The sequence below is a fragment of the Chelonia mydas genome, chromosome 5 (assembly GCF_015237465.2).
Source record: "Chelonia mydas isolate rCheMyd1 chromosome 5, rCheMyd1.pri.v2, whole genome shotgun sequence".
Classification (NCBI taxonomy): domain Eukaryota; kingdom Metazoa; phylum Chordata; order Testudines; family Cheloniidae; genus Chelonia; species Chelonia mydas.
The window spans coordinates 96,468,194-96,482,596 of record NC_051245.2 but is presented as its reverse complement, the minus strand read 5'-3'; the positions used below and the strand labels follow the sequence as shown (position 1 = coordinate 96,482,596).

Below are 14,403 nucleotides of genomic sequence, written 5' to 3'. Positions count from 1 at the left end.
CCACTTACCACCAGATATTCCTGTACCACCTCAAAGAGGCTGCAAAGAGAAAACCCTGAAATGGCTTAGGTCCTTCATTAAATCTAGAAGGTTATTATAGGAAACCATTTTTCCATCTTTGGAGCCCTCTAGAAACCTCCAAGTCTCAGTCCTCTGCCTGATACTATACAATGGCTATCTGAAGCTATTTTGGACCACATGGGTCGTGGTGCCAGAAGCATACAGATAACACACACCTTTATGTCAACGTTAAACAGCATTTCCCAAGCTTTCTCAATGCTCAATTCAGATTATGACCAAGATGCAGAGCAACTGCCTAGAGCTGAACCCAGGAAAGTCAGTGGTAACGCTGGTGGGAAGAAGGAACCAAGTTGTTGAACAAGTCCCTCCATAACAGCTTCCACAATGAGGGCATTTGCCCTTCAGATTGTCAAGTTGGTCTGTAACCTTAAGTTCCTTTAGGACACTTCACGGCTACTGGAAGTCCAAATACCTATGGCAACAAAGAAAGTCCACTTTCATCTACGACTAGTAGGGAGATTGTATCCCCTCCTATGAGACACAGATCTGGCCACAATGATCAACCATCCATGACTTCCAGGCTTGAATACTACAGCTCATTATGTCTTTCAAGAATGAAGTCTCACATCCTGAAAAAACACATAAAACATAGTCAATCTGCTTAGTAACAAAGGTCACTGTGAGTGCTCCAGCCCAGTGCTCTGCTTTCTGCACTGGGTGTCCAATGAATACAGAGCCCAGTTTCAAGGTCTCCCTCAATATTTAAAGCCCTCCATGGGATAGGCTCTCGTAGCCTGAGAGATTGCCTCTCCTTCTGCTACCATCACCTTCCACCAGAACAATTACATTATTGACCAAAAGGGGAAGATTTGTGAGCTCAGGAGACAGAACTTTGACAGGAGCTTGACAAAGACTATACCTTTCATTAACATAAGAATGTTCACTCCCACTTCAGAGCAAAATTCAAGTTAGTTTTCCCTCAATAGTTCTTCTAACACTGAACCCCGTCACAGAATGTAGCCCACTAATTAAGTTACTTTGAGCAAACCTGAAATTTCAAAGCAACAGAGTTGAAATTACTTAGTTCCTCCTTGTTTCATAACCAAATTATGCACAACTACACATTTTGTACACTCTGTCAAAACTATAAATCAGGCTGTGTCTGCTCAAAGTTGAACCCACGTTCTGATGAAGGCTTCTCTGGGTAGTTATGGTAGACAATGCCTGCCCTCTTTTGACTAGCATACACTATGATCTTTACCTGGCATTGCACACTAACTGAATACACCTTTCCAAATCCATTTTCTCTACCCTCTCTCATATGTCATCAGCTCCCACTGCTGGATTCACAAACCATGGTGAATTCTCTGATGACCATGGCTCGAGCTTCCAGGCTGTAATGAAACCTGAAACCAGGCAATTTCAGATGGTTCTGAGTTTTGTTGGGAACATTTCAGACAGCTCCAATTTACAGTTGGTCCATTTGTTAAAAATAAGTCTGTGTGTACCTCTAACTAACTACACACATATGGAAATGCATCAAGAGCTGCACAGAATGTGAAAGGAAAATCTGACGTAAATGAGCATTCCAATGCATTTGATGATGGTGCAATGGTCAAAAAAGATGCCAGTGATGACAGTTGAACGTCCCTTTGCCTTCCCAGCCCCCTTCATATATTCTCAGGCATAGGATGACAAAGGGAAGTCCACGGGTCACATGAATAGATACTGTAGACATGTTACATTGTCGGAATTCCCTTCTCCACACAACCAGAGCCACCCCAGCCTTACTGTTTAGTTCCGTCAATCTGCCTGTTGAGGAATAAACTACCCTACTACATACAGAATAAATTATTAAACAAGAAAGACTGATGCCCTTGCTTAACACTCTAACACAGTCCTTGTTACTTAGCTCATTGATGGTATGAAGTAAAGATACAGATCAAAACTTTGGAGCTGAACACCTTCAAACTGTGAATTGGAGCTGAATGTTGTGTCTGACCCCTATCTTATAAGGCAACAAAATAAAAGCTGGATCGGAACAACCCTATTCTCAGGAAAAGTTCAGATGTGGATTGTATTTTGTTGCCATCTCTAGCCTGAAGAGATGCTTATGCCTGTGTTACAGAAGCAACAATATCTGAAAACAGCCAAGTTTTAAAAGGAGCCACCATGGTGCAGTGGCTATACCACAAGACTGGAACTCAAGAGACCTGGGGGTTCCATTCATTCTGACAATGATTTGTCATGTGAACTTGGACAAGTCATTTAATCTCTCTGTTTCATTTTCACCCTCTGTAAAAATGGGAGCAATGATGCCTAGCAACTCCACAGTGCAACACTCGGCTAGGAACCTGTCCTATCTTTTACATTGAACACCAAGCTGGGAGAACATCGAGTGTACTCGCTGGGGCCCTACTTCCTTTAGAGGACCTGGTCTGCTGGCTCAGGAGTGTGACCCAGCCTCCTTTGCACATATACTGAAATTGGTGCAACAATTAAGTGCACTGCAGACCATGTTCTCCAAAGCCTCCTGAGTTGGCCTGCCTGCTTGGGGAAAATGGCTAAAGGACCTACCACGCACAATTAGACTTCTTCCATTCTACTGCTCTATTCTGGTTTTGAAAACAGAAACATTTTGTCCAATTCCACAAAGCACATTTAGGTTTGTGAAAGTTGCTATACAAATGTATTAACTAAAACATTCTAACTGATTTTAGGAAAACCCACACAGAATATAGCATGCTTTGATTTTATTTCCACTACCTTAATGCAAATGTTTCAAATACATCTTCCAGTGTATTAACTGGCTTCTTTGGTTCCTTATTTTTATTGTATTTCACAGACTTCTAGAGAAATAAAAAAAACTTTAAACAGAGCTCAACTTTTTGGTTTTTTAAAAAAATCTATTTTCCCAGCAGATATAAAATGCTCCATCAGCTTTTCCTGAAGAGAAACAGAATAGCTACTCTTACTGAAAGCAAAGAACTTTAATAAAAGAAAACTACATGTGTGGCTTTGTTTGTTTGTTTTATCTATTATGACCAGATTAGGGCCCAGGCTTTATATTTATTTATCTATCCTTTTCTTCTTCATCTCTTTTGAAGGTAAAGCCCCCCCACCCCAAAGTTACACTTTATACTGAAAAGGGAAATGAAGTAAATGTAAGCAAAGATTTTTAAATCCATTTCCAAAGCTAATGGAGAGTCTTTAGGGCCACAAATCAGGTTTACAAATGTCTTACAAGCCCCTTTTTCTGCACTTATCGCAACCATGAGGGTCAATTATCCCTCTGATAAAGCACACTGAATGCAAAACTAAATAAAAAATGTTCCCTGGGAATTAAGTCCAAACATTTGGTGATAGAACAGAGAACAAAATTGGCAGAGTTGGTGCTTTCATGCAGCGCTGGAGTATTTGTTATATTTACTTGCCTTTTCCAATTATAAAAACCCAATTACTTGGTATTGAAAATGCTCATTTCCCTTTTGTTGAGCACAACCTGTGGAATTGGATAGCAAACTGCATCTCAAAATGCCTGAATGATTTGATCTTTAACACACACTATCCATGGCTGTAGCTGCCATGTATGCTCTGCTCATGTGGAGTTTTTTCTTGCTTCCAAATAAGACACTACACTCACAGGAAACAAAAGATAGGATGAAGTGACTATTCAGTTCTCATAGGTACGGATACAAAATGAAGACATGCTCCATAAATCTATATGCCCTTTCTGCTTCCAAGGGTTCCTTTTAGATTTTAAAAATATTAACTGTAAAAAGAAATATAGCTGGTAAGAATGGTATTGTATATGGGTTTGTCACCATACTTGCCATATTGAGTTTCTTGCCAGAAGCAAATATATGTGAACATGTTCAAAGCATGGACAATAATTGTCTGCTTGCTGGAATACTTGTGTATGTGAGGATATTCTATAATTAAACATACATTTTTCTGTGCTATGTTTCCAGGTTCTGAAACCCAGGGGAGGGTATCAGTTAATAAGAATACTAACTAGAGCTGGTGACAAAGTATTTAAGCACACCCATTCAAATAAAAACTGAAATTTTGCTCCTACTGTAGTCACAACACCTTTTATTCATTTCCCATAAATATCTGTAGGACAGATTTTCTGGAGTTCTGCCCCATATTTACACTGTCTGAGGATCAGGCCCTTGTACAAGTGAATTTTCCCCTTTCCTTCCCACAAGAACATTCAAGGACAGGAAAAGTACTGTATACAATTTTGAGGTGATCGACAGCCATCTTGAAAACTCTTGATGGGTTTGAGAGCCACCCAACTAGGGAGCAATAACAATACCTCATGACTTAAGTAACCAATAAGATCACAACAATAGTGATTACGAATAATAAATATGCCAAGAAAGATATGAGGTGGAAAAAGAGCTAGGAATATCTGGCATGAGACTTTAAATAAATGTTACCCAATATTTACAAAATATGGAGTATTACTGAAGCGTTCTTTTACTTAGCCAGAGAACTTCTTTCTGTAACATGTGCACACTAAAGAGTGACAACCAATTGGGATGATTTTTTCCCCAACAAAGCTTGAACAGTCTATGGACAACACCTACCAGTTGCATTGTGTTATACTTGTAGTTATCGCAAACCAACAGAAAACTTATTATTTGTGAGGATAGCAAATGTGAATAATTTAGTGCCTGACATTTTTAATGCACTGTGGGTGACAACTTTTTTTTTAGGTCTACCACCACTACTTAGTAATTTTCAGGCATGACTGATAAATGCAGCTAGATTTCCAATGCCATTTTGAAACTTGAGGTAGTAATGCACCATCAGTAATATCTGACACATCAGTATTTAATAGAAATGCTTCATTAATGTCTGGGAATGTTATAATTGGATGATTTGCAATAGGCTGTTTTAAGTAATTAGATGCTTCACTGCACTCCACTGTCTGTTCATTTGAGTCAGACGATGGACTGAGCTCTCCTTCCATGCTGTCCCTTAATATTTTCCCAGCACAGGAACAAAGGCCTGGCTGTGCTCTTACTTCTGCAGGATCACGTAATTTTTACCAATCTCTAATCTGATGCTTGTTAACAAAATCACATGGGGGGGGAGGAGAAGAGGATTAACCCATCTGTTTCAACTGATTTGTTTTTTTAAACTGGCACCTTTGAAAACTACTTCTCTCCATCATTCAGACATGATCCATGCAACACAAACTATTCTGGATAGCATCATTAAAATGTCACACAACATTCCGCAGCCAAATACATATAAACAAGCCAACTATTCACAGCAGATTATAACATATCAGAGGTACAGTAGCTTCTACACAAGTTGAAGGACAAAGATGAGGAGAGGTAAAATGCCCAAATGTTGGGGAGAATAACTAAGCATGGGAAAAGCAGAATGGGCTCAGTTACTGAGATTTTATTATCTTAAGCAAAGAGGAAGTTGGATCATATACCGGGGAAGACGTGGATCTTGATGTATAATAAGAAGTTAATATCTGGCACTTCTTTGTCTTCTATCCAAATACCTCAAAGTATTTTGTAAACATTGACATATTAAGCCTCAAAACACTCCTTTGGATTAGTATTATTATTTAAATTTTACATATAGGGAAATTAAAGAATGGAGAGGTTAAGTGACTTGCCAATGGTCACACATGAAGTCTGTGACAGAACCAGGAACGGAACCTACGTCAAGACACAGCGAGACAATTTCCAAAGGTGAAGGTCTGTTTGCTAGAAGTCTATATCATCTTTAGGAAAATGTGAAAGAAGAGTGGGTCTGGTATTTGGAGAGGGATGTGCTGGAGAGAGAGACAAAGTGAGGGAGAGACAAGGAAAGAAAATCCACAAAGGATATTGAAGACTAGAGGGAAGATTTTGTAATGGATTCTGAAATGGTTAAGAAATTATTAAAATTTTGGAAGATGGGGCTGATGTGACCCTCCATATGAACAAAAGGAAGCATTGAAAGTTTAGATTTAGATGGATTTTAAAAATGGAATTACAGTAGCCAAGAGGAGACGGAGGCATGCATGAGAATTTCAGAAGAGTAGTAATCAAGATAGCTTCCACACTGTAGTGATATATATTTCAGGTACCAGTGCCTGTGTAGTTCCAACCTGTTGAATAGTGGAGTTAGCCATATTTCTCAGCATATTTTAAGCACTTAAATCCTTATTTTCACACCTGAGTCACTGGCTTGATTTCCAAAGGAGTGAAACTCAAGGATTTCTATTTAGCTTGTCATAACGTAACTGCAGCGGTACCATGTTATCTCTTGGCAATAACCCCCACGCTATAGGTTATCCAAATGTTCAGAGTCAAAACTTGCAGTATTTTGATTTAGTCAGATAACATCTGTGATGCATATACTGTAATGGGAGATATTTCAGCATTAAGTGCATTTTTAGAAGCACTGAACCAGAAATCAGTTAAGTAGTAGTGGTGAGGGATAACAACACTGAATTAGAAATTTTCTGACTTGCCTGTGTTAGTTCTGGCTGTTGAGGAACCTAAATGCCTGATCTATTATAGAAATAGTCTACTCATAGCACCACAGCTCGAAGATAAGTGAACTCTAGTTATAGGTCCATGAAGCCCTTTACCCTTTGAGTAGGGAAAGTTTGGTCTCTAAACATTTCTCATGGAAGCTATTAATATAATTTTACAATCCATTTATAAAATGTTCTTAAAATATAATGGAAAAATACAGTTTTTATTCTGCATTTAAATTGGGTATAAATCATCTCTTCTATTTTGTGACAAATTGTCTTTGTAATGCTGTATGAATAGGTTATAAGTTTAGCAGGGGGCTCAGAGAGACCTACTCAATCTGAGGGGAGAATTCTGCACAGGGGCCGCCATGCAGTGGTCAAACTCAGTCTTAACCCTCTTCCTCTGGTTAAGGAGTGGAGTGATCACCAACTTATATACAATCAAGGATGAGGTCAAGGAAACCATGAATATACAAAATATCCTCCCAACTCTGCACAGAGATGGAAGTGGGGTCGGTCTTCTCCAACTGACTGGAAGCTGGGGAGATGCAGTACCTCAGCATGTCCCAAGAGAGAGAGAGTTCCTAGATGGCAGCTTCAAAAATGGATGTGTCTGTGAGAAGATGGGACCCCGCAGGAATGAAAATAACCTATTCCCAGTAACTGGGGGATGCCTGGACAAAGGGAAGGAAGACAGCTCCCCTCCCCACCTTCTGTCCAACTGATCCCGCCAACTTTCCCCCAAAACGATAAAGGCACAGTTCTAGTCCCTTTGTCTCCCTCCTGAAAGAGCTCCACAGCTCTCAGGTATGGAGTGGTGATCAGTAGCCTCCACTTTGATTGACTCCAGTGACAACTGTCCTCAGGGTAGATCTGCTCAGTGCACAACCAGGTAACTTGGCTATGTTTAAATTATTTTTTCACTCCTGGGGGGGGGGGGAAGGGGAGAGAGGAGGGGGAAGATTTGCTCTAAGCACATTTTCAGGCTCATATATTGATCTCTGACTCCATGCACAATTCACTTTGACATAGGTAGTATATGATGCTGAGTGCTGGGCCACAAGCTGCAGAACAACTGACACCAACTTTGGATAACTTTCCCCATGTCTGAAAATATTATTCTAATTTTTAAACCATTAATGGAGCCAAATACTGAAATCCAGAATTGAGGCAATGAGAGAGGTAAGAAGTGGGGTGAGGGAAAGGTTGGGGTGGTGGACAAGGCTTTCTAAATCTCAGGAACAGTACTAATTACTGATTTCCAAAGAAAATATTCCTTGAGGATATTTCCTTAATTGTGCTTCATACATTTATGCAGAACCTAAACAAAGCACAGTGCTTTACATTCAATTCAGGCATATTAGCCACTGATGAGTGATCAAGAATAATGTTACTTTAATGAGAGAACTAGCTTATATTTTCAGAATTATCTGGCACACTTAGAGGCCTCCTCTATTCTTACATTTGAATAAGATGACTCATTTCTACTCCCCTTTGACTTGGCTAATATATTTGTTTATGATCTAGTTTTCAGCTAATTTCGGAGGTCGTGCGACCTAAAAGCCTTTGTTTGGATGGGGTCTACAATACTGAGCCTCTAAAATACTGTTCAATACATTGAAAAATGACCTAGAATCAAGGTAAAAATGATTTAAAAAAAAGCAGAATGTAGATCTTATATGGGATGGGAAAGGTCAAGAGTTTTTATAACATGTTTTGAATAAAACGACAATCCTGCTATCTGTGGATGAGACGGGTTGCCAACTGTTCATTAGTTCCTGAATCTGTGCTGTTGCCTCACCCTTTGCTCTTTGGATTTGAGATTAGGTCAAAAACATGCCTTTTTCTGACTTTTCTGTCTCTGAGGATTGGAGCCTGATACTGTCAAGGAGCATTTTCCACTTCAGGCTGCTGATTATTTAAAACTGTAAATATGGGCATACATGCACAATTGCGCACACACTGGTTCAGATTTAAGTCCCTTCATAGCAGTGCCACTATGGATTCTGGGGCAAGCAGCAAGGATGTCCACTATTCTGCTTTTTCCGCTAGAAGTATAAGGGAAAGGCATCAGAGAGCAGCCATCTGTTTGACTGACCCAATTGTGCAGGTGTTTATTTTATCTCATCCATATGGTAACCTTAATAATTAAGCTTGGCAAACCTCAGAATTCTTTTTGAAACAAACTCAAGTACATTAAGTTTTGTTTTGTTTGGCTGAAGGTTATTTCCAAGTCCTACATCTCCTCTTTTAAAGCCACCAACTTTCCAGACTTCACTGCACCATGACCTGTGAACTCCCACTAAGCAGCCTTCCCATCCACCAGTTCTTCTCAATTTTCTGTCTCCTTAACAACACCTCCTCTGGCTTTTGGATCCCCCTACCACTGAAGATATGTTGTGAGGCTAAAATGTTTTTATTTGAGGCTCTGACGCTTCCACTTTGAAACCTTGCATAATCTGGCTGGCAGCAGAGTTTGGTGTGCTCCGAATTGCATTATGAGTCAGAGCTGAAATTTCAAGTAGACGTTCCAGGGCCAAGTCATCTTTATATTTTATCTTTAAAGGTGTGTGTATATGAAGACAGCGGTATATGAACGTGTATATATGAAGTAGAGGTAGAATGGAAGATCAACTGAGGGGCAATAGTCATAGGGAGAGATGAGTTGAGGGCACAATGGAAGGTCAGCCAACGTGTGGACAAGAATGGAAGAGGAGGGAGGAAGGGTTACATAGTTTTGGATGGGCTGGCTCCAGCAGGGGGGGTCAAGGAGAGAGGTCCTCCATAGTTTAGGAGATTCTAGTAACAGTCAGGTAAGTATCTGACTTGAACGGCCGAAGCTTTTAAGGTTAATTCATCTATACTAATAATGCCTTTCAGTAAATTTATTCTTCTGCCTAAAACAAGCTAAGGTAAATATCTAAGTGAAAAGGGATCAACAATTCCAATAAAGTCATTTTTACATGAAGATTCCCTAACATGTGATTGTTGTACTATAGACTGAATCTCCTCAAAAGTCCTCAAAGTAATTATTTATGCCACAGCTTGATATAGTCAGATTACATTATTTGTACCATTGTTGAACATGATGCTTTGCTGCTGGTTAACTTAAGTTTAGATCATATTGTGCCTATTTGCTGAGGATACGTACATACTGCCCCCTCAGAAGGAGAGAGATGCCCACTGAAGGATGAAAATCATAAGCCTGGAAACAGCAATCTAGAAAATACTTCCCATTTTGGCTTTTTTGGCATGAAAACAGTTGGATCTTGCAGTGAAGTTGGAAGCTTCGAGGCATACTTCACTCTTCATAAGTTGCTATATTGAACTGCTAAATAACATTTGTTATCTAGTTTGTAATGTCCCTATAAATGTACAAGAATTTCAACTTTAACATGGAAGGTCCTCTTGATATAGAGACCTTCAACCCAAAGTGGCTGGTTTGAATTCAGCACCAATTGATAATGTATGAAAGTCACTACTATTTAGAGTTGGGCAGGAAATGGTTATCCTGTCCCATGAAATGGCAAAATTGCAAAAATATTAATGAAATGAAAAAGATTTTTAAATTTTTGGGGCGTCAACCAAAACGCTTATTTTAAAACAGATAGAAATTGAAACCTTTTTTCAGTCTAATCAGTTTAAATTTCATAATTTTTTGTTTAGAAAATTCCAAAATAAAACATTTTGACAATTTTGAAATTTTTTCTTGGCATTTCTTTGAGTTGCGAAATTTGTTGAACCCAATTCTGTTTTGCAAACAGTTTCAGTTTTGACAAATGGGCCATTTTTTAATGAAAATACGATGCCTCAAAAAATTTTCAACACACTCTATTACAATGTAATGGCTGTTTGGTTAAAGGAGTTTTGTGGTGTCATTCCAATTTCAGGTATCCATATCATAAAAGCTGCCACCACAGTTGGCTCTAAAATGCACCTTTGTTGAAAGTTCTCAGCAAAGAAGCTGTGGATTCAATTGCTGTTCAACTGGTTTTCTTCCCTGCTTGCTAAATGGAACATTTTCCTAGTTTTGATTTTGTCTTTGGAAGAACTGCATTGTTGTCTAAAGGATATAGAAATATAAGTACCATGGCAGAAAATTTTTGGATTCATTCTAACTTTGCCATAGAATGAACCCTAATACCTTTGGCCACTATGGTCATAAACTTCCAGAAACTAATTCAACCTATGTTATTTGACTACTTGTACATTTGTGCACCTAAAATGTGATTTTTGTTTACTTTAACATACAGTAACTCATGTTTACTATGTTACTAAAAAATCCCATGCCCTTTGTAGATGAACTACTTAGATTCTCAGTGTCCTTCCTATAATTGTAATTTATACAATAATAGAGAAAAGATGTTACTCACTTGTGTTTATCTTCTGAAGTGAGATGTGCTTTTCCAGCTGTCTACGAAGTTTCACTTCTGCCCCATATTTGCCGGTAGTCCCATTGTCAGCCAGAATAAAATGGGAGTGCATACTATTGAGTACTGTCAGTTTACTCATAGGATTGGACATTGTCTGGTATGGTCGGACCACCTGCATTATAGAGACAGAAAGTGCTCAATATGACAAGACAGCAAACACCCTCTGATTAAAGTAAATCATGAGGTACAAAATATTTATGCTGAGTTGTAGATAGGTCACAATTAAAAAGTAATTGTTTGCCAATAGTTACTACTTAATGGTATTTGAGATATTGCAGTTTCCATGTATACATCACATAGGAAATAACGTGGCACTTATAACGGTGTGGTATCTTTTGGTAAATATTGACTTACTAAGGCTACCACTGTTAAAAAGAACTCTAGGATATTCTCTTTCAATGGGACTGGTAGTCTGAATACAGTTACTTTTCAGTCACCTTAAAGAATTTTAGAGCCTCTGCACATTGGTGAATTTCACACTCAGAAGAATAATATTTGTAATCTATGTCATCCCAGGTCAATCAGCAAAGATAATACTTAAAGATAATACTAAATACTTAATATATACAATCTTGCAAATTATACCACTAGTAACATGGTTATTCCACTAGTGCTGTACTTTAAACATGTGTACAATTACTCAGCTGTATAGAAAAAGGAAAATATTTGGAAAAAATTCAATTTAATGGATAACATACAACTTTGATGGTAGATTATTTATCATTTTAAAAGATAATGCTGTCCGGGATGACTTATTGCTGTATTAATGTGACATGATACAGCGCAGTAGGAGGGACAATCAAATAATAGTGTAAGACATGGTGGATAACAATAGCTGGTGAGCTCTTCGGATGAGGGCTTGTCTTCAGTGTGTTTTCTGTGCTGCATCTAGGACACCTATGGGCAGCAAAAGTCAGCTATTAACGAAGGGCTTGTCTACCTGGGGAAATAGCCAGGCAATAGTTACTCCACACTAGCTTCTGAAGTGGGCATGCTTATTCCTCACAAAGAGTGCCTTTTTGCAGTTAAATTTCCATTTTGGAAGTGGATTAAGCTAATCCACAAAAAGGCACTCAGTGTAGAAGAACTGTCCACATGGGGACCTAGTGCAGAATAGCTACTGTATTTTAAATTCACACCCTAGTTTATTTTGCAATAGCTTCTCCATGTAGACAAGTGTTAAGAAAGAATATGAAGTCCCCCTTTCTCTTGTTATTGAAAAAGATTTATGATGGAAAAGTAGAGGTTTATAAAGAATAGTACTTGATTGAAATTCCCTGGCCAAAGGGCTCTTTTTATGTTCTTAAAATGTCAGTGCTTACAGTACTTTTGTTAGTCCTCTGAAGACAAATGAAAGCCTGCAGACCTCTGTAATTGTTATAAAGTATCACACAGAGCAGTATTCAGTTAGGCATTTGCCAGGGAGAGAGAAAAGACCAGGAGGGTGGCTTGCCAATGTCGTGCAGTTCCTTCCTGTACTGGAATAGGAGATTGATTTTGGCTGTAGTTTCTTATATATTTTTTCCTTTTTATCCCCTCAGTCATATAGCATTTATTCCACAGAGGAGTAAATGTTAATAAATATTAATGCTTTGTTAAAATAGACTCATCAGCTAGTTTTTCTTATATTAGTAAAGTGACCATGCATCCTTTGCCGCAAACCAAAGAAACCTCACAGAGTTTGGTTACTATTATCTGCTGTCTTGCAGCAGCATCTCATGAGCTATATACCAGAAAATTAGGGCAAAGAAAGTACAGTAATTCTGAGAAGATGGGCAAGAAGTTTGCCTACCTACTGCATGATTATAAAGAGGGGAAAAATTCAGCCCACTGGCAAATGAAATTTTGCTGCTCAGACCTGTACTTTGCACCTCAAAATAAGATGCAATGATTTCTGCAACTATTAAGCATCTTCAGATAGTAATGGTCTGACATAGAGGGATAATGAGTTGCAGTTCAAAAGGTGGTCTGGGTATAGCACTGTACAGATTCAGTAAAGCTGCTTAGATGCAGATGAGAAGGAAATGTTCTGGTTTCATGTCTGCTGTTAAACCAAAAGATCAGGATATACAAGAACTTGAATCATAATATTAATCAAAATAAGAAAAGAGTAAATAAGGAGATCCCTTACAGTGAGATTGCACAAAGCATGAGCAGTTAGTTCACTATCTGGCTATGTGGACTTTCTCCTCAGGCCCTATGCTATCAGCACTCCCAGCTATCGTCGAGACACCACTGACTTCCTGAGGAAACTACAATCCATTGGTGATGTTCCAGAAAACACCACCCTAGCCACTGTGGATGTAGAAGTTCTCTACATCAACATTCCACACAAAGATGGACTACAAGCCGTCAGGAACAGTATCCCCGATAATATCATGGCAGACCTGGTGGCTGAGCTTTGTGACTTTGTCCTCACCCACAGCTATTTCAGATTTGGGAACGATTTTATACCTTCAAGTCAACAGCACTGCTATGGGTACTCGCATGGCCCCACAGTATGCCAACATTTTTATGGCTGACTTAGAACACTTCCTCAGCTCTCGTCCCCTAGCGCCCCTACTCTACTTGTGCTACATTGATAACATCTTCATCATCTCGCTCCATGGGAAGGAGGCCCTTGAGGAATTCCACGGGGATTTCAACAATTTCCACCCCACCATCAACCTCAGCCTGGACCAGTCCACACAAGAGATCCACTTCCTGGACACTACAGTGCAAATAAGCAATGGTCACATAAACACCACCCTATACCGGAAACCTACTGTTGGCTATACTTACCTACATGCCTCCAGCTTTCATCCAGACCACATCACACGATCCACTGTCTACTGCCGAGCCCTAAGATACAACCGCATTTGCTCCAATCCCTCAGACAGAGACAAACACCTACAGGATCTCTATCAAGCATTCTGAAAACTACAATACCCACCTGGGGAACTGAAGAAACAAATTGACAGCCAGAAGGCTACCCAGAAGTCACCTACTACAGGACAAGCCCAACAAAGAAAGTAACAGAACACCACTAGCCATCACCTTCAGCCCCCAACTAAAACCTCTCCAGCGCATCATCAAGGATCTACAACCTGTCCTGGAGGATGATCCCTCACTCTCACAGACCTTTGGAGACAGGCCAGTCCTCGCTTACAGACAGCCCCCAAACCTGAAGCAAATACTCACCAGCAACTACACACCACACAACAGAAACACTAACCCAGGAACCAATCCTTGCAACAAACCCCGTTGCCAACTCTGTCCACATATCTATTCAAGGGACACCATCATAGGACCTAACCACATCAGCCACACCATCACATGCTCATTCACCTGCACATCTACCAATGTGATATATGCCATCATGTGCTAGCAATGCCCCTCTGTCATGTACATTGGCCAAACCAGACAGTCTCTATGCAAAAGAATAAATGGACACAAATCAGACATCAAGAA

The 14,403-nt window shown here is 39.4% G+C and overlaps 1 protein-coding gene across 6 annotated transcripts in view; it reads right to left on the bottom strand.

The window, feature by feature from the left end:
- The window catches only part of TRPM3 (transient receptor potential cation channel subfamily M member 3), a 592,300-nt gene that overhangs the window by 141,114 nt on the left and 436,783 nt on the right, over positions 1–14,403 (bottom strand). For all 6 annotated transcript variants that reach the window (XM_037903066.2, XM_043547000.1, XM_043546999.1 and 3 more), the window contains exon 6: positions 10,894–11,065. In XM_037903066.2, coding sequence (XP_037758994.2) covers positions 10,894–11,065 — 172 coding nt within the window. The remainder of the gene's footprint in view (positions 1–10,893; positions 11,066–14,403) is intronic.